This window comes from Danaus plexippus, chromosome 25 (genome assembly GCF_018135715.1).
Source record: "Danaus plexippus chromosome 25, MEX_DaPlex, whole genome shotgun sequence".
NCBI lineage: Eukaryota > Metazoa > Arthropoda > Insecta > Lepidoptera > Nymphalidae > Danaus > Danaus plexippus.
Window position 1 is genome coordinate 3,278,376 of NC_083553.1, and position 20,164 is coordinate 3,298,539.

The 20,164-nt window shown below is 35.7% G+C and overlaps 2 protein-coding genes across 3 annotated transcripts; one reads left to right on the forward strand and one right to left on the reverse strand.

The window, feature by feature from the left end:
* Positions 1–433: 433 nt before the first annotated feature.
* Positions 434–6,834, reverse strand: LOC116775144 (stromal membrane-associated protein 1). The gene is made up of 5 exons (XM_032667966.2): positions 6,613–6,834; positions 3,193–3,323; positions 2,905–3,083; positions 2,626–2,731; positions 434–2,509 (listed from the first exon to the last, which is right to left on the reverse strand). Exons 1-5 carry the CDS (start codon positions 6,728–6,730, stop codon positions 1,658–1,660), a joined length of 1,386 nt encoding a protein of 461 aa, XP_032523857.2. The 5' UTR covers positions 6,731–6,834; the 3' UTR covers positions 434–1,657.
* Positions 6,835–7,087: 253 nt separating this feature from the next.
* LOC116775087 (phosphoinositide 3-kinase regulatory subunit 4) lies at positions 7,088–20,153 on the forward strand. Of its 2 annotated transcripts, none has more exons than XM_061524771.1 (28): positions 7,088–7,404; positions 7,609–7,789; positions 7,987–8,157; positions 8,364–8,552; positions 8,723–8,811; positions 9,248–9,457; positions 9,856–10,312; positions 10,539–10,731; positions 11,079–11,188; positions 11,404–11,512; positions 11,747–11,895; positions 12,246–12,389; positions 12,775–12,891; positions 13,354–13,488; positions 13,955–14,033; positions 14,394–14,470; positions 14,693–14,790; positions 15,321–15,415; positions 15,620–15,724; positions 16,000–16,075; positions 16,284–16,379; positions 16,704–16,826; positions 17,099–17,209; positions 17,515–17,678; positions 17,890–18,048; positions 18,531–18,685; positions 18,918–19,084; positions 19,551–20,153. In XM_061524771.1, exons 1-28 carry the CDS (start codon positions 7,313–7,315, stop codon positions 19,756–19,758), a joined length of 4,059 nt encoding a protein of 1,352 aa, XP_061380755.1. In that variant the 5' UTR covers positions 7,088–7,312; the 3' UTR covers positions 19,759–20,153. The 2 variants fall into 2 exon arrangements, with proteins under 2 accessions (XP_061380755.1, XP_032523789.1); XM_032667898.2 differs by having other exon boundaries at positions 7,089–7,404; positions 14,693–14,802.
* Positions 20,154–20,164: the final 11 nt, after the last annotated feature.

Below are 20,164 nucleotides of genomic sequence, written 5' to 3' on the forward strand. Positions count from 1 at the left end.
AAAATAAACAATTTATATTAATAATTTAAAATTTTTAGTTGATTAATGGGGGTTGGAAAACGCCTTAAAATTATACAAAACTTATACATCAATCAAAACTATAGAAATTTTAAACACTGCATTCTCGAGTTAAAACCGACATTGACTAAAAGGTTTTTTTATACAGAAATAAAATTCCTTTCAACCACCACTCGCGAATTCTGTTAAGTTTAATACAGTTTTTATCACAATTGCTATAGTTTAAGACTAAATAACTTTTAAAATATAAAGAATGGGCAGAGCTTCACCGACATTTGCCAAGTACGTACAGAAACGGAGGAGAGAGTGCAAGTTTCATAAATTGATGGTTGTATTTAGATAAAAACATTTTATTTGAAAATTACTGATTTATTTATTTTATCCTTTGTGGGTATGAAATAATATACATTAACACTTCAATAGAAAGGTGATTTATTTAAAAAATAAACATATTTAATACTCAAAATAATTACAATAACTTATAACAAAATGGCGACGGACATAAATGAATAAAGATCTAACGCAATTTACATACGATATTATTTAAAAAAAAATTAAGTAAATGTTACTCCAATGCACCACACGCACTCCAGCAATAAACATACACGTATAGTATATAAGAAATATTTTGAGTTTTAAAAGTAATTAAATATTGTATTGCGATGTTTATATCAAGATAAATATTTAAACCGAACTAACACATTTATTATTCAACAGGTCAGACTGCTGTCAGAGAAATGTTCTTCATCTAGGAAAAATCCGATAATTCATATTGTAACAGGATGTTTTAGGAAATATCTAAATTCTAATTTCATTCATTAAACACGAATATTTTGTTATATACATCATTTATATTTTCTTCTATTGCTTTGGTCCTCAGAAATAATGGGACATAACCTAAAATTATTTTCAGTTAGAAACGGGAATCAATATAATACTATCATTATATACATACACACAACACTAAGAACTTATTTAAAACGTGCATGATATTAAGTAAAATAATGTGTAAAGTAGTTATTAAAAAATATAATTTCTATAATAATAGGTGTATACGGAAAAATAATTTAATTGCACAAGAAAATACGAATATAATTTGATTTTTTTTTCAATCGCCACACCGAGACTGCGAGTGAAATTGGCAGGTGATATTTAATAAACGACAATCAATTTGAATATAGATGACAACATTATTATTTTTTGGAATACGTAAAAATAAATAAATCTAATATTAATTTAAGTATCGATAAAATGTATACGCAACACTGTCCACGCATAAATTAGACATTAAAACATTACATAAAATTGCAACATCCTAAATTATGATTTTTAAGAAAGTATAGGTCTTTATATTAAAAAAAAAAACTTTAAATTGTCTCGGTGATGAAACGCCTGAACGACCGCAGAATCGCATACAATTTCTAAATAGACGTCTGTAAATAACTAGAACAAAAAAGATGTCTCCATTATTGAGAGCGACAATTATTGTCTATAGTAACCATGAACTTGTCACTTGACGTCTAAACGTCAATATTATAAAAAAAATATAAGGCTATTGGGGACTCGATTGGGCGCTACCTAATACAGGTATGCCCTAATATTTTGCGATATCTACAATGCTCGTAGAAATTATATGTCATTATTGCCATGTATTGCTTGCAACGTTAGGATTCTGTGGGAATGCATTGAAACCTTGGCCTAAATTGAGTCCGCTGAACTGTTGAGATAACGGTGCTTGTTGTGCATTGAAGAATTGCTGGTTTTGTGGAAAGGCCTGTTGAGGTAAGGGCTGGGATATTTGATTCTGGAACGGCTGGAATTGATTTGCCATTGGTGGAAATTGGTTGAAAGTCTGCATGCCATTAGGCATACTCATGTTATTGAATGCTGCTGGCGGTGGTGGTTGGTAGACTTGACCGAACCCAAACGCCCCACTCTGGGATTGGACTGGGTTGAATTGATTTCCTAGATTACCGGTTTGTGGCTGAACAGGATTGAATTGGTTGGTCAGAGTATTAGATTGTTGTGGTGGGACAGTGAACTGATTGGCCATTGCCAGGCCGGGCTGAGACGGGACAGGGTTAAATTGGTTGGCTAGAGTATTACCAGGCTGGGGTTGGACTTGGTTGAACTGATTTGCTAATGTATTTGCTGGTGTTTGGCTATACAAAGCAAGTATGCTGTCTTTTGTAAGTTTTGATTTTTCTTTTTCCGTAGGAGCCGGTTGTTTGAAGAAATTTTCCTCCTCAGTCTTAAGATCTGGTTTGACTTCCGCCGGTTTTTCAGCTGGTTTTTCCTGAGGTGCTGAGAAGAAACTAGAGAATATGTCATCATTATTTGGAGGTTTTGTTTCTTGTTTTGTATCTAAGCCCAGAAGATCAGCAGATATATCAGATGTCTTGGTCTCTACTTGATTGGTAGGCGTATTTCTACCCAATTTGGGACTGACTGACGATTTTGGTTTTGGTAAACTCGGAATCACATCAGATTTCTGAAATCCAACAGCAAATACGTGTTATCAAAATTGAACATGTAAAAAATAAAAAAATATATTATTATTCTTTACTTTCGAGCGACGTAGAATAATATTTATAAAAAAATATTTACATTATACTTCTTATCAGCTGACGGAGCCGGTAATGGCCCCAGACCGGATGTTGTGGCTCTTTTCTTGCGTTTCTGTTTTTCTAATTCCTCATCTATTTCTTTATCCCTGTAATTAAAATTTAGCGATCGCTTGTAGACCAAAATGTAATGGTCAGTTAAACTTAATTCACCCAATATAAAACGTTACAGGGACTCAGGAATCGTGTTAATTAACATTCATAGAATAGACAAAACAAAAGAGAAAAACGTGTGAACAAATAATAAAAACAAAATATTAACCAGTTCACTTTCGGCATAGGGGGAGGAACCCATTCCTTCGCTATGTATTTCTTCTGCTCGTATTTGGCGCGAATGAAGGCTTCTAACGAAGTGTCATTTTGAGGTCTCCGGAAGGAGTCCGGCAGATTGGCCTCATAGACAGCACGAGCTCTAGAGTTGCCCATCTGTTGAAGGTATACCTGGAAAATGCAAATTTTGATAATGCGCATGAATTTAATTGCGACATTTTTTTGTAACAAATAATAAAACTTTGTTTAAAATGTCCAAAATTTTGCAAAAAAATCTCACCACTTGTTCAGTTGTCCACGAGTCCAAATTCACACTCTTCACCTTGGAGATGTGGACCCCGAGGTTTCTGTGTATACCGGCGCAACGAATGCAGAGGAATATGCCCAGGTTCCATGACGCCCAGCGGGGACCTGATGATCGAATTGATTTGAGAAGACCTATTATTATATATTTCACTGGGTCTACCTAAAGACACTACGAGACTGCATTAAATCTATTTCTAGGGTTTCATTAGTAATTAGTGATGTGATTATCATTGAAATATCGATAATATACTCTGAAACGGTATGATTAACTTGAATATTGAAATATACAAAAATATATTCATGCCACTGAAATTTCTCTCATGGCTTATTTCTGGATACCTACATCAAAATAACTATTAACATAGAACTAAGTTATATCTTTAATACACATAATTGGTGTATTTTTTTACCAGCAAACAAATAAAAGAAATATTATTTCATTAAATAAAACTCGTGTGACTAAAGGCAATTTAAACGCCAAGTACTGATTTCTATTGAAAACCTTAAAGTTTATGTAAATAACATTGAATTTTGATGTAATTCTAGGTGATGGCACAGTTATATTAAAAAAATTAGCAAAAGCAGTACGTAAGTATAAAATAATAAAATGCGTAGTTCATGTTTAGAAAAATTCAGTCTATTTAATTATTTCACAGAAAATATTTTTAGAGATCTTTTGACATGATTCAAAGACGTTTTAAGTCTTCCATAAAATGGAAAAGACTATTACGTATTTTTGTAGTCACACAGGCAAATAATTGTGTTCATATTAAAGAGTCTCGACTTTGACTTCCTGCCGAAAAAACTCAAGTATGAAAAAGAGAGAACGTAAACATCTCGACAGCGTCATGTGTAGAACCTCTTCAACTTTTGACGACATTCATAGGCGCGGTCATAAACGCGCCAGACAGAAATATATATCAAGCAACGCTTTGGAAATTGCTCAAGTGTATACAATAAAAAATAACAACTAAGAAGACTTAATAAACGTACTTACGAAAATATTGCATTCATTTTGGAATAGGTTTTAAAAAGTTTTGAACATTAATTTCTTGAAATCGACTTACCAAGAGAAGGTTTGTAAATGTATATCTTTGAGGAAATAATAGAAACTAATATGGTGTGGTAATGCTGATTCAATCGAAATAGAAAGATAGCCATTTTGATAAATTTATGCTCAATACATAATAAATCTAGTGTCAGACACATATCTATTCGGTTTTGTGATCTCAGAGACTAGACATCAGTATTTAGTGGGGCCATATTAAAGCGTGAATAGTATACAAACAGTTGAGTATGGGAATTTAGTCAGTTAGAGGTTTAATAGAAATCATGTAAGTCACATGGCATAAAAACCGTCATGAGGCGGCTCTGACAGAATATGACAGAATGGTTGGGATATCAGATAGTCATTAACTATCTGCTTACTGTATATTGCTAATGTTATGACACTGGTCATGTCACCTCATAGAATAATGACAATGTGGAATCCAGATTTTTTAATCCATTTGAAAAAAACTTCTTATTTTAAGGAATTGTTTTGACAGTTTGTATAATGTATATTGATTTTTCAAAATTTTTTAATGACAAAAGTAAGGAAGTCATATAAAAGTCATGATCTGGGCTCATCGGGAGGTAAAATTGTCTAGATCTTTCAAAGATCTGCATCTTTACTGGAGAAGCAGAGCAGATTAAATTCCTATCAGCTATTGTTTTTTTTTTGTGTCTTATATCCTTGCAGCTAACGGCTCACCAAGTAGTTTAGTGATAAAGAGTATATATTTAAGTTATTTTTTTTTTTTGTAATAAAAGGCAAGGAGTTACTAGTAAATATCCTAGACATTTCACCTATTTTCTTAATATAAACTATTATTGTAATGGCAAATATCTAAATTTACAATAAATTTTGTATGTTTCACAAACTATGATTAGCTGTTAGAAAATTTTATAACATGTTCTTATAAGTACCATCAGGCCATTGATTGATTGATTGATTGAGCAAAATAAAGTATAGGGCTCATCTTAAGGTCTGAGAAAAACATTAAGAACCAGAGAACAAAAAAATCCCTTTACATTCCCTATCACTTATGTGTTAAAATCATCATTATTTCTCTTGATCTAAAAATAAGTGCACTTACGAGTCTACTTAATACATAAGTAAGACTGTGTGAAATAAAACGTTTTTAAAAGCTATAAATGACTATCACCTTGGCATATTATTAATATTTAATGCTTCGACCAATTATCTGTTATAACAGTTGTTTATTTGGCTACTATATGAAATTTACACAGCTATACTTACACTATATGGCTATATGTTCATGACTCACATGACAGTTATTCAACATTTTTAAATACTTTCTAACTATTCAGAGAATTCGAATACCTATTACACTGTAATGTCTTAACCTGGTTTTTAAATAATGAGCTGCTCATTTTGATTGTATTTATATATCTTATTACGTAATAAATATAATTCTTTAGAAAGTTTTATTTGAAGATTAGTTTAAAAATATATTTTTATTATAACTAAACATGTTTTTCTTTTAATGAGTCTAGATTAGTGTCAAATTTAATATATATATGGTATGTGTGTAAAGTTTGATAAGTATTTTATTATGTGATTTTCATTAATAGATGTAATAAAAACAGTCAGCATTAACTATAGTGAGTCACTAACACTTATATAATCTGTATACATTATAAAAATTATGATAACATGTCATAATTTTAATATATTTGTATATAAAAAGTTTTTGTTTAAAATTTTTAACATATGAATAGTCAATTACATAAAAAAGGTAATTAAAAATAAATAAAACTTCAAGTGGAACAAATTCATTATTCTTTTTCTAAAGGCAGAGTAACAGAACCCACTTTTAGCCTATAGGTATATTGATTTCTTATATTTGCTGTCATCTCAGAACACAGAAAGTTAGTTAAGTAACTCAGTAAGTTATTAGTTAAAACCTTAATTAAATATTTTAAAACAACTCTTAAGATTTCTTTTATTAAAGTTACAAATGTATTAAATTTATTATAACAGTAGGTTAATCATATCTTAAACCATCACAATTTGTTGGGTTTCCTCCCCAATAAATTTATCATAATGATTTAAATAAACGCTGTTAGACGCGATAATTATTGAAGAATCGAAACCTGACCATAAATTAGATTAATAGATAACGGAAACGTATTGTTTTACGAGATAGTGAGTCAATCAAACCCGAATGAAGAATCAAAACGGAAGGTTCAAAAACCTCAGTAGATGGAATTAAAAATATAAGACAAATTTTTTTCAACCTTGAACATTATAAAAAGGTACGATATAAATGATAATGCCAAAATGAATTTAAAATAAAAAAAAAATAAAATAAAACAAGAAATAGCTTACCCTTAGCGTCACAATCAACACAGTATTTATTGTCCTCGTCTTTAAGTAATTGAATCAAAATATTCTGACATCGATCTTGAATTTGTTTAGCACGTTCTTTTTCACTTTTAGAAGCCATTTCTGTGATTAAGCAGCTGATAATAGAAAAATAAGGGTGGATGTGAAATACTGCTTATTTGTAGAAGACAGATCATAAAGCAAAAGTGACAATCGAACAAAGTGAAGTTGTTATTTGATGACTGTGAGATATGAGTTGTTAGCTGTTTGACAACTCTATGGTTTACAAACTATGAAAAAATTATATAAAAATCAAATTAGTGATTAAATTCACACAATTAATAAAATTGCATTATTAATTTTCAGTTATTAGATAACTGTGTCTTAAAACATAAAATTTATATTTGTTTTATTTTTAACACGTTACCTTAAAATGTCAGAGTCATCTGTTTCATATTTTTAAAATTGTCAATATCAAAGTATAGCAAATGTCAAAACAAGCTGAAACTCAATGATTTCATTGTTTTGTATAATTTTAAAATATTTGAATAAATTTTTGCTAACAGGGTAGAAAATATTTTAAAACAACAATAATAAAGTAAACTTCGTGAATTCATCTTTAAAATGTGATTGTCACTAATTTAATTAAACAAAGATATATAACACGTCAGTTTCTTCATAACTTATTTAAGTATATACAAATATGGGAAACCAGCTCGTGGGTGTCGCTCCTTCTCAAATATTCCCCGTGGAACACTACCTGAGCGACCATGTAGACTTGACTTTTGATCAGAGGTATGTATGTTACTCAAGACAATAATGTTCTTACCTTTCTAGAATGCAAATTCATTTGATTTGTGTATTTTCTGTTATACATTTGACAATACAATATCTTCTCTAAATAATTTATCGTTTTAATTAAAAAAAATAATTGTATATTGAGCTACAGAAATCTAAAATTGACAGTATAGAAGTTATTTATATTATAATTTTTTTTAGCCTTGGCTCAACGAGGTTCTTCAAAGTAGCCCGAGCTCGTACCCGTGAAGGTCTGGTTGTGGTGAAGGTATTTGCTGTGCATGATCCGTCCCTACCTCTTGCAGAACACAAAGAACGAATTCTGAAAATCAAAGAGCAACTGGCTTCGGCATTCAATTGTCTGCCATTTCAGAGAGTTATAGTATGTTACTTATTAATATACATATTTAATTTTCTTTTTATATAGTGAAATAAATAATATTATTTTCTATTTATGCTTTATGTATGATAAAAATTATTAAGAAATAAATATTTTCATACAATCGATACTTTCAAATTCACATAAATTTCTTCATGATAATTATGTTATCTAGGCTTTAATTACGAGATGTATTTCAGCTTACCGATAAGGCTGGACTACTTATTAGGGAGTACCTTAAGTGTAGCGTCTACGACCGGATGTCAACGCGTCCTTTTCTCACGGTGTTGGAAAAGAAGTGGATAACATTCCAAGTACTATATGCTTTGCACAGGATGCACAAGCTCGGAATATGTCATGGTGACATTAAGGTACATTAAATTATAAATTATATACTGTATTATAATATACAATTTATAATCTGTGGTGTTATTATGTTGAACTCGAAAATTTTATCTGTATAAAAATAGCTTAGCTCAGTGTTTTTAAGGATGAAATTACTTATGTTAAAATTATTTTAAGTGGATTACTTTTATGTGGAGTAAAATATATAATTGTGGGACTTCAATCTTTGCAGCTAGAGAATATAATGGTTACATCATGGCTTTGGGTCCTTCTGACGGATATAGCTTCCTTCAAACCAACCTTTCTACCAGATGACAACCCAGCTGATTTTAGCTACTTCTTTGACACTTCCAGAAGAAGATTATGTTATGTCGCCCCGGAGAGATTTGTTGGGGCCCCAGACCCTAACGCCAGGCCCCCAGTGAGTTTTTTGTATTTCGAAATAGGCCTGTGTGAAAAAAATTTGTATTTTGCATAATGTTACATCTCACACAAATTGCGATTTGTTTCAAAGGATGTAATTATAGTCAATGAGTTTGTTTTAAAGTTATTAAATTAATTGTTTACATAACCGCATATTAATATTTTCAGAGCGATGATAGGAATGCTGGTCTGTTGCTAAGCGAGTCTCCTTGTAAAATTGGCGAACTAGTTCCCAGTATGGACATATTCTCGGCGGGGTAATGCTAATTATAAACAACATATATTATATGCAGATACAAAAAATATATATTAGTATACTAGTATCTGTCCTCGACTTTCCCCTCCATCGGAATAGATCCCAGTTAGAGAGGAACGTTTTATGGTAGTCAACAAGCTAGCGTATTTTCCTATGTCGTGTGATTTTTACCATATTTCAATATAATAAAAATGTGCCTCGTTACGAGGAGCTGCACTCGTAATCACACGGAATTAGACAAAACACAGCAGCTACTATAGAATACAGTACATTAATACAGCTACTTGAAGTGGTGTGATTTTTAAAATTTTTTTTTTTTTATTTCAATTATTTCATCCTGGCAACACCAACCGTTTAGTTATTATTGTAATCAACGTATAAGTAAAGGCCACTAGTGACAAGGACAGAGGATCTTGTAACAGTATACAAAATTATAGATGCGCTCTACTAGAACTATGGAACGATGGCACCCCAGCGTTGGACCTGCCGGGGTTGTTGTCCTACCGTAACGGCGAGCCGAGACCCCCTACTATGACGCTGCCGGACACGTGCGAGCCCCAACTACGAGATCTGCTGCACTCCATGACTGAAAGAAACCCCAAAGATAGACGCAGCGCCGAGATTTATCTGGACGAGGCGAGGGGCACGTGAGTACTGGTTGTGAGCTATGTACGTTAGAGTATTCTGTTTTCGACCATCCAAAGTAGAACTTCAGAACTTTGTAGGTTTAATAGTGTAAGTCTAAAACTGGGTGTCATGTGGGTGCCAAGGAAAGTCTGTCGAACAAATCTATATTCATCTTAAATATATATTGATATCATTACTTAAATCAAAAACAATCATAAGTTTTTAATACAAACCCGATCGATACGAAAACATATTACAATTGAGCCAGATATAATGTAGTTTCTTATTTATTATCTATATTATTTTAATTGTTATATTATGTCATAGTGACTACAGCTAGAAATACTTTTCCTCACAAACGCAACACATATTTTCTTTCCCGTGTTTACTTCTCATACATATTTATATACGTTTACAGTTTGTTCCCCGAATACTTCTACTCGTTCCTACAATCCTACATGCTGATATTCTCCGCCCAGCCGATACTGCCCGCCGACGAGAAGATAACCCGCATCCATCAGGACATAAAGAACATCATCAGGATCTTCACACAGACTTCCAACACCAAGAACTACCAGGACCTGGTCGATGAGACCACCGACAACCAGAAGGTCGAGATTGACGCTCTGATTAAGGAAGGGTTCAGGGTTATGAAGGTCAATGTGACGGACTGCGAGGAGGAAGGGGAGAAGACTCAGGAGGACCGGCAGCTGGGGCCCGACAGCGAAGGGCTGATATTGATTACGTCATTGGTGACGTCATGCATTCGGGGCCTGCATCATTGCACGTCGAAGCTCTACTGCCTGGAGATCCTGCAACTGCTCTGCGAGAACTCCACCTCGGAAGTCATATTGGACAGGATATTGCCTTTCATTGTAAGATTATTATATATTAGATTTACTATCACAGTTGAAACGATGTTATCTATATGGAAAAAACTATGTTCTATCATAATCATATGAAAAGCGGTATAATATATTAAATTTAGCCAACGTTAAGTTTTTTTTGAGGGAATGTGTATTGTGGGCGACACAGCTATGCTCGCGACGACAGTTTTTAATGTTTCTGATAATCTTCCCAATAACACGTCCGTATCCCCAGATATACTTGTCCCACGCGCCCGAGGCCCGCGTCCGGGCGGCGTCCATCTGGTGCGTGTCTCGCTGCGTGTCGTGTGTCCGCGTGCTGCCGTCTTCTGACTGCAACGTGTTCCCGGAGTACATCCTGCCGGAGCTGGCCCCCCGAGCTTCAGACCCCGCGCTGCCGGTCCGCATCGCCTACGCCAATAATATTGGTGGGTTACTACATTCTCGAATGTTCCACGGCAATTTCTTTCTATTATAGAACTTTCTAGAAGCTTATACCTAGTAATGTCGTCACCTAGAACCCTATGAGTCATTTAATCTTCTGAATCGCTGTATTTTTCTATAGTAGCATAAAAGTTAATAATTATATATAATCAGTTAAACGCCTGAATTAAATATAAAAGTATTATTAGAATGTTATAAGTTTTTCGGCAATACTTACAAAAAAAAAATCACGACATAAAAAGTAGATCTTACTATTTACTTGGTGTATAAACTTAGTACAAAAACAAGAGCTAAATGTATAATGTTTATACTAATTTAAATTCGGTTGCAGCTAAACTAGCTGAGACCGCTGTGAGGTTTCTGGACCAAACTCAGAACATGGCGGACAAGGAGGCCGCCAACATCAACTATGAGACGGAACTGTCGGCTCTGCACGAGATGGTGCGCGTTGTAGCAAATTTTAATTCCTACCTTTCCTTCATAGACAGAAACTGACATTTAAATGACACTGACATTCAATCGACACTGACGTTAGTTGGCACTTTTTTTTTTTTTTTCAAAGTCCACCACAAAGTCCACCACAACACAACCTTCGCCAATGTTCTTCGATTCTTCGTTGAAGAACATTAATATTTTGTTAATTATTCCTGCAACAGGTGCGGTCGACTGTGTCGTACTTACTGACTGACTCCCAAGCGGTGGTCAAACGGGCGCTCGTCGAGAACGGCATCACGAAATTATGCGTTTTCTTTGGAAAACAAAAAGGTACTTAAAATATTAAAAGGTTTTCGATACAAAGAGTCTTTGGGACAGATTAGAAAATACATGGTCTGCGATTAGTTTTGTTTCGAAAATTATTATTTTTTATGCTCTATTTGGTCGGTACAAGTAAATTTAAAGTTGTGCTATCATGACGTCACACAAATTAAAAAACAGGCGTATTAAAATATTTGCAAGAAAGTAGATCATTTAATATGTCCAGTAACTGTTTATCTCCAGCTAATGACGTCATCCTGTCTCACATGGTGACATTCCTTAACGATAAGGAGGAGGTGTCACTGCGGGGCTGTTTCTTTGAGCGCGTGGTCGGCGTGGCCGCGTACGTCGGGCACCATGCTGCCAATATACTACTGCCGCTGCTGCAACAGGTAATAGACGGTATTTTCGTCTACTAGACCATATTTTCACAGTCTAGTATTAAGAAGAGCTACGACACCGTTCTTGTATTAATATTTTTAATCTGTGATCTCCTTTTTTAACCTGTCAACGATTTTCTTAAATCTAAAACGAGTTTAAATATAAATGGAACGAATATTTTTCGGATTATACTACTCGTATTTTATTATTTTCAAAAACCCACATACTCCCGCTGTCTCGGTTACTTTGCAGCGACCGTGATTCATTTCGTCTACTCATGTAGAAATACTAGTTTCATATAACACACGGGAAAGTCTTAGATCTCATTAAGAAGAAATGTATATTTTATTGAATGTTCCAGGGTCTCACGGATCAGTCTGAATGGATAATAGCGAAGGCGCTCCGCGCGACCACGAGTCTGGCGGAACTGTGGCTCCTGCCGAAGCAGTCTCTGTGTGATTTAGTAGCAGAAAGCTCCGTCTACCTCGCGCACCCTAACCTGTGGGTCAGTCTATGAAATCTGACTATTGTAATAATTTCTCTGGACCTTATATTTTAAATTATATATTTTGTCCGCGTGGTCCTCAGAATTAGTTGAAATTACCATAAATGGGAAAAATTGGATGTAAGTTACAGCAAGACTGTGACATGTGGAAAGTCTAGTTTGTGATCACGTTTTCGTTACTATGTACTAACAATTTAGAAGTCTGCGAGAAATAAGTCTATGGACATTTGATGTGACTAATAATGCGCTGATCTTACTACCCTACAGCGCCATCTATCGTCTGTGTCACGTGACTTCATACATATGATCTGCTATGTTCACAGTCATAGTATTGGTGTTAAAAGTTACAAGTTACAATAATATTGATATTGGCATTATGTTTCAGATCCGTCACGAGGTATGCGGCTTGGTGTCGTGTGTTGCCAGTCTCCTGAACCCGATAGATGTCAATTGTAAGATATTGCCGTTGGTGTGGCCACATCTCAAACATAAGTTGATGCAGGTAGTGCTCATATATATATAACTATATAATCTGTATGTTTTTAATATTAAATATATAATTTATATTACTTATATAAAAAAAGTCTCGATAAGGTGAAAAATGAAAATTTTTAAGCTTTTGCAAAGAGATGTATATTTTACAAATTCAAGAATATGTATATATAATTTAATTTTTTTAGGATACATTTATTTGATGTTTTATGATCTTGCATTTTTTTTTTTGTTTTTGTATATAAAGAAATAAATTAAAACGTCATGGATAAAATATATATTCTTCTGATGCTTATTAAGACGATACCAAAAAAAATAATCCTAGTCTTTGCGAAATTTGATTACAAATTAAACATTGGCTTTACGGGTTATAACAAAATATCTTAAATTATGTACATTCAATGAAATAGTCGTAAAAAATCTCTTAATATGATCAAGGTCTAGTGAAATGCAAATGCTGGAGAATTCGCAGGTGGATAAAGCCGAGCTGCTGCTAGAGAGTGTGGCTGAGCCCATACCGCGGAAGGTACTGGACGCGGTGCTGAGGCACGGAGACGTGGACCGGCTGGTGGTCACCCTGAGGGAGAGGCGGGCCACCAGGATGAAGGTAGGCGGAATATACTGGGATATATAGGAATATATAGGAATATACAGGAATATATAGGAATATACAGGAATATATAGGAATATACAGGAATATATAGGAATATACAGGCAGAGCCGTGGTAGAATTGTATGTGTATGGAAATTTCAATATGACGAAGGTTGATCAAGTCGAATGACATCAAAGGAAAAAAATAATGGGAAATACATTCATTGCATATGTTATTAATTAATCTCTTATGCAAAATCTGTATCCGATTCGTGTTAATTTGCCTGTTTATATAGTTTATCTTGTTTCGTTGGCCTAGCCATGTCACGATAGGCTAACTAAATTTATTGCGAGACAGATGTAAATATTAATAATAAAGGCCATTTCTATATTTTTATCTTAAAAATTGTATTTATCATTCATCATTTCATACTATTCTTTTATACAAGGCAATGTCTGTTATAATCGTTTGAATGCACAGGTGAAGCAGGGCGTGATGCCGCAGTACTCGGAGATGGGACAGCAGCTGAAGAACTTGTTTAGACGACTGGCGTCGGACGGTAATGTGTTTTATGTATTATATGTATATAGTTATCTACATAAAACGTTCATATAAATGAAGCAAAAAAAAAGTCACTAGTAGCAACTTACAATTTTTTACCTGAATCAATAAAGATTAAGTTAAAAAAATGAAAACAAATAATAACATGAAAAATTTAATGTTTATAATATATCTAAGAAAGATTTATTCACTGAAAACAAAATAAATAACCTCAGCATATCTCTCTACCCCGCCGGGGACTGAACCTAGGACTTGTCGTGTACACACAGCCATTGTAACCACCGCGCCATATAGTCTCCGTACTAATACATGTATAAGTAACTATTAATTATATAAATTCCTCTAACTAACATTCCAGGAATGACGGAACACGTTGAGAACCAGCTGCTGGCGATGAGCACGCACCTCATCAAGATACAGTGTTCCTCCACACAGGTGAGGAACGGTCCGTGGAATACACACAAGGAAACGACCAGTGAATTATACTTGTAGCAACATGATAGCTCTGTATTAATTTACTTTGTATCCTTAGTAGAAGTCTCCTCAAACTAAATACAGTCGGTTATGAGTTTTTCGTTAATGAAACTCACTCAATGTGTTCATACATTATATATTGTTGTAATATTGAGTTATTATCATTTTGTTAACATATTTCAGCACATAACCGACGCGCCGGGGAAGCTGGTGTTGGCTGGGAAGGATATATCGAAATCAGTGCAGTTGGAGGTGGGAGGACAGGACGTGGTCGAGAAAATGTATGTACAGAGGTAAGTAATATATATATAGATTGTTGGAGGTACAGTTTCAGACTTGAGTTTCAATGTTCAGCGTTACTTAAGTAAGTTAAGTACTCTTACAATATGGCTGAAGCCAGTTTTTATACTATTCAAAATTCAAATACAGATGATGCTCAAATGTTGCCATAACAAAATTAAAATGGTTCAGTATTATAATTAATTATAATCAGTCAAAATAATTCTGAGGATTATAGTGTACTATAGTTAGTACGGCACAGATGGCGCCACTTGTAACAAAATATATACAGTAGGCGATGGGTCTCAATACCAGATACAAATTATTTAGTATAACTCGTTTCAAGATAATTAAATATTATATACAATGTTTTATTTCAATATAAATAAACGTATCTCATTTTAATTTTTTTTTAATTTTTTACCCTAAAAATTTATTGTATAGGTGACTGTAGTTAGAACAACATTAATATTGTCAATGAGTTGTTCATATCACAGTCTTAATATATAAAGCGAGGTATTTGTATACACAGACGGACACACAAGACGTCTCTCAACCACGAGACACACATGAATACGGAGTGGCAACACATGTTCGGACAGACGACGGAACAGAGCACTGTGAAAGGTATACATACATAATATAGTATAGTAGTAAAAAAAATATAATTATATTAAAATAATAAATTTATATGATACTTGTGATTAAATATTAATAGAAAAATACCAGATACGTGTTCCTTATTACAGGTTATAAATACACTTATTCTTATATTTTATTTAACAAAACGTGTTTTTTTATAGTATAGTGATAATAGAGATGTTTTTTTAGTGTCCGAGAGCCAGGCGGTGTCGAGCGTGTCGGGGGCGGTGTCGACGAGTGTCCCGCCCTCACACACACACTCGCAGCTCGCACACAGCGCCACGTATGTGCAATGTAAGTACACACACACACACGCATACACTCACACACTCTTACATGTGCATGTTTAATAAAGTAAAATGTATTTATCTCATCAACTCACTTATACAATTAAATGTAGAATATTCTGAAAGATGATGGCATATGTTATATATATATATATATATATATATATATATAGAGAGAGAGAGAGAGAGAGAGAGAGAGAAGATAAAAAATTGTTGTTTTTTTTAAAATACGTGTGATATTATTATATTTAATTTATGATATGTGTGCGTGTGTGTGTTCAGATAGCATGGCCCCCTGCCGGATAGAGCTGAGAAACCTTATAACCAGGATGCAGCAGAAGTACAACAAGTCTCTGAGGTACGGAAATATACCTTATAACTCATGGAATATAACATCTATCGGAATATTCAAAAAAAAAAACGACAAAATTTACAAAAAAATTTTTAATATAAAATATATGTTATGAGTCCGCTACACCGAAAAGGATGCTGTTTCAACTGTATTATAAATGGTGATCATGATTAACTACATATTACATCTCACGTGTTTGAAATGTATGTATCAGAAGCCACGAGGATCCAGTAGAGTCGGGCGAAGACCTGGCGCCTCCCTCCACCTGGAGACCTGGCAACACACTGCTGGCGTACCTTCATGAACACAGGTGTACATCACTTTAAATATCCTTACTCGTACTACGAGTCCGCTTAATAGAACGCAGTACAGACAGTTTGACGTTTTTAAAATCTTTACACACGATAGTATCAACATAGGTAATAGGTATATGAATCATACACAGGATACTGTCCGTGTGTGTGTCCCCGAGAACTTGTCCCGAGACCGTGGTCTTTGTTTCATTTAAATAATCATCGTTTACTCAATACGACAAGAACTTAGAGGAAACTTAGAGGTGCTTAACAATAATAATAACTATTGTATGAGAAACAAGAAAAACGCTGAGTTAAAGCCACGCATCGCTTGTATGTAGATCCCGTGTGAACCAGCTGGTGCGTCTGCCGGCTCACCGGTCGATGTTCGCCTCGTGCTCAGACGACGGCACCGTGAGGCTGTGGGACGCCACCCGCCTGCAGGGACACGCATACGTTAACAAGTATGTACACACACACACACACACACACAGACAGTTAGATGAGACACACATACACACATTCAGAGGGAGGCGAGACACACATACACACATTCAGAGGGAGGCGAGACACACACACACACACAGACAAGACACGCACACTCACATTAGACATTAAGCAAAATAGCTATTATAGCTATTAGTACTGAGTCCTCCTTGTTAATGACGTGTGTGAGACTGACGGTTTATATGTTTGTGTAACACATACCAACCTGCCGTCTGTGTGTTCTGTCCAGGTCCAAGTGCGTGTACAACCGCGGTGCTGGAGCCGTGGTGTCCCTGACGGCCTGCGAGGCCGGACACTCCCTGGCCGCCGCCACCACGGACGGATCGGTGTTCGTGTTGCGGTGTGTACACACACACACACACACACACACACACACACACACACACACGCACACACACACGCACACATATATATAATACTCGCTTTAATTCTTTCCGTTTCAGTATATTTATATACAAGAGTGATAATACTCTTTGTTTTCAACTGTCCGAGCTGGTATCTGTATGTACCGTCCTGTACTATGCTAGTCATATACAATGAAAATTAACGAAAATTCTTTTAAAGTCATCACTAGCGTACTTTATTAAAGAATAATGTTCTGTTCTTAGTTCTCAATACTTTGTTACGCTATCCTTGTGTGTCCAGCCTGGACGCGGGCTCCCGTCTCTGCCTGTCTCAGTGCCGTCAGCTGGAGGGCGGGTCGGAGGGCGCGTGCGTGGCGGTGTCGGCCGCGGGCGGGGTCCTAGCGGGGGTCATCTCGTACGCCACTCTGGGGGCTTGTGTCGTCGGCTGGGACCTCAGAGCCCCCGGTCGGTTACATTACAATCGTATTTATTCTCTATAAAAATAAATCCAGAAAATGAATGTGACTTAGATCCCGAGACTTGAGTAAACCTTCCATGACTCGGTCTGTATATGTGTACATACATAAGTAAGAGCGTACTTCGAGGTCGAAGAAGTTTTGCATCAAATACTAAATGTCATGTTTCAAGGACTGTAACAGCTGGTAATCCCGAGCAGGTAACGCGTGGAAGCTGCAGGGAGATCTCAAGCAGGGCGTGTACACATGCCTGTACGCTAACAGCTCCGGTTACATCGCCGTGGGCACCTCCAGCGGGGCGGTGTGTGTCTGGGACCTGAGGTTCAGTCTACCGATCACGTCCGTCAAGCATCCGAACTGTGAGTGTTGTAGTTATAACGAATCGGAAACTGGTCTGGGCAAACATTGACAACCGAGATTTAATATACATATATATATTACACACACACACACACTATTTATATATATATATATATATATATATATATATATATGTAATACTATAGAATGTATGGATTTTCATCAATTTTCACTTCTCAAATATTATCTTTTTTTTACTAGTTAACCTTAACATCAAACTTAATATTTTACACTTCACGGTATCCACAAGCCTCTGTAGATGTATGAACGGGAAACGAAAGACTGACTGTATCGAGTTTTCTTTCAAACTGTAGTATAGCTAACATATAAAACAGTCCTAAGGGTCGTTATAATTTACTATCTATTTGACATTCAAGTTTTTACTGAATATTATGAATGTAGTAAATCATAATAAGTTTGTAAGGTATTATTCATTATCAATAATCCATTTTTATCTCGTTTCGTGTCTGTTTGTCTGTAGCTGAGCGTATCCGTCGTATCGTGGGCAGCGGTGGTCGCCGCGTGTGGGCGGTGGGCGGGCGGGACGCGGCCTCGTGGTGCCTGGAGTCCACTCAGAGGACCCACGCGCTGTGGCCCTTCACCGCCTCCCAGCAACCGTTGAACTACGAACATGCGGTGTGTACGACACGGAACGCGCCATACATTAACCTGTCCTACTCGTTGCTACCTCCTCCCTGGTCAAATTTAACTCCCCCATTAACTGAGGTTTAGGCTCCAACTGATGAAGTATATTCCATGGCTTTTATATTTTGAGCTCTGACTGCCTCAGGTTTGGTATCTGATCTGATCTCAAGTCGCCCGTCCCATGTGCTGTAGCGGTCGAGGTATACTAGTTATCTGTTCGCAGTCGTCCCACTACATATCGAGCGCGTACTGCGGCACCCGCGACGGGAGCCGGTTCGTGGTGACCGGCGGCTCCGACCAGAGGCTGAGGCTGTGGGACCTGCAGCACGCCGAGGACTCGCACGTGCTGCTGCACGCTCACAACGAGCACATGGACGCCGTCAAGTACAGGTCGGCTGGTACACATGAGCACTGCTTATAGACGATCTGGACGGTTAGGGACGTTGGGGATTTGAATTTGGAATGGAATCAATACTAATTTGAATTAATCAATACAGAATTTTTACATTTTTTTATATTACGAATTAATTGACTTGGTAGTTTTTTTTTATGTTCTTTCATATATATTATGATGTCAAAGCTGTGAAGGTAATTCTACAGTAACGTGGCTCAGAAAACAGAATAAAATATAGACTATAGTTTATCCCGTATTTAAGTGTAGTCCCCGCGCGATCAACCCGCGCCAGTTGAGTTGTTTAAGAAATCACCTGACAAAGACCATAGATGTCGCCGCCGGTGTGATCCGGTGTGATGATATTACAGAATAATAATAGACACTTAATATTGTTTGATGTCCTTAATATTTCTATTATTTTAATTTTCTGTGATGACAATAAAAATAAAACTACCTTCCCAGGAGTCGTATCATAGACGGGACGACCGTCATACAAGAAATTTGGAAACCGAATCCGACCTCGACGACCCACGAAGACAATGTGTACCGAACAGTCGAGTCACGGAGCTTCTATCACACCGCACCGATAACGGACATCACGCTCGTGGAGGGGAGCAGATGCTACCTCGTCAGTTCGTCCGCCGACGGTGTCATCAACGTCTGGAAGTGATTGATATGATTGGCTCATTGCATTCGTTCCATATTCAAACATGTTTTTTTATTTCTGGTCCCGCTGTCTTGCCAGCGCTCCTTCAGCACCATGGAGTACTCATTCTGTGACTCAGTGTAGTTCATTACATATATTTGTATATATTTTATATTGAACCGTGGACTCGGCTAGTTGTAGTATTTATTAGATAATAATTAATGTATTACAAAATACTCTATTTACTTATTGTTAGGTATTGAATTTTTATTTTATCTGCCACGATTTTATTTCCTGTTTCTCGTTGTCATGTCAACGAATTTTTTTTTATTATAATGAAGAAATTGCTCATTGTAAATGTTTGATGTTTATCAGAACAACTGTAAATATGTTGTTTAATAAAAAAAAATTTTTCTTTCCATTGCTTTTT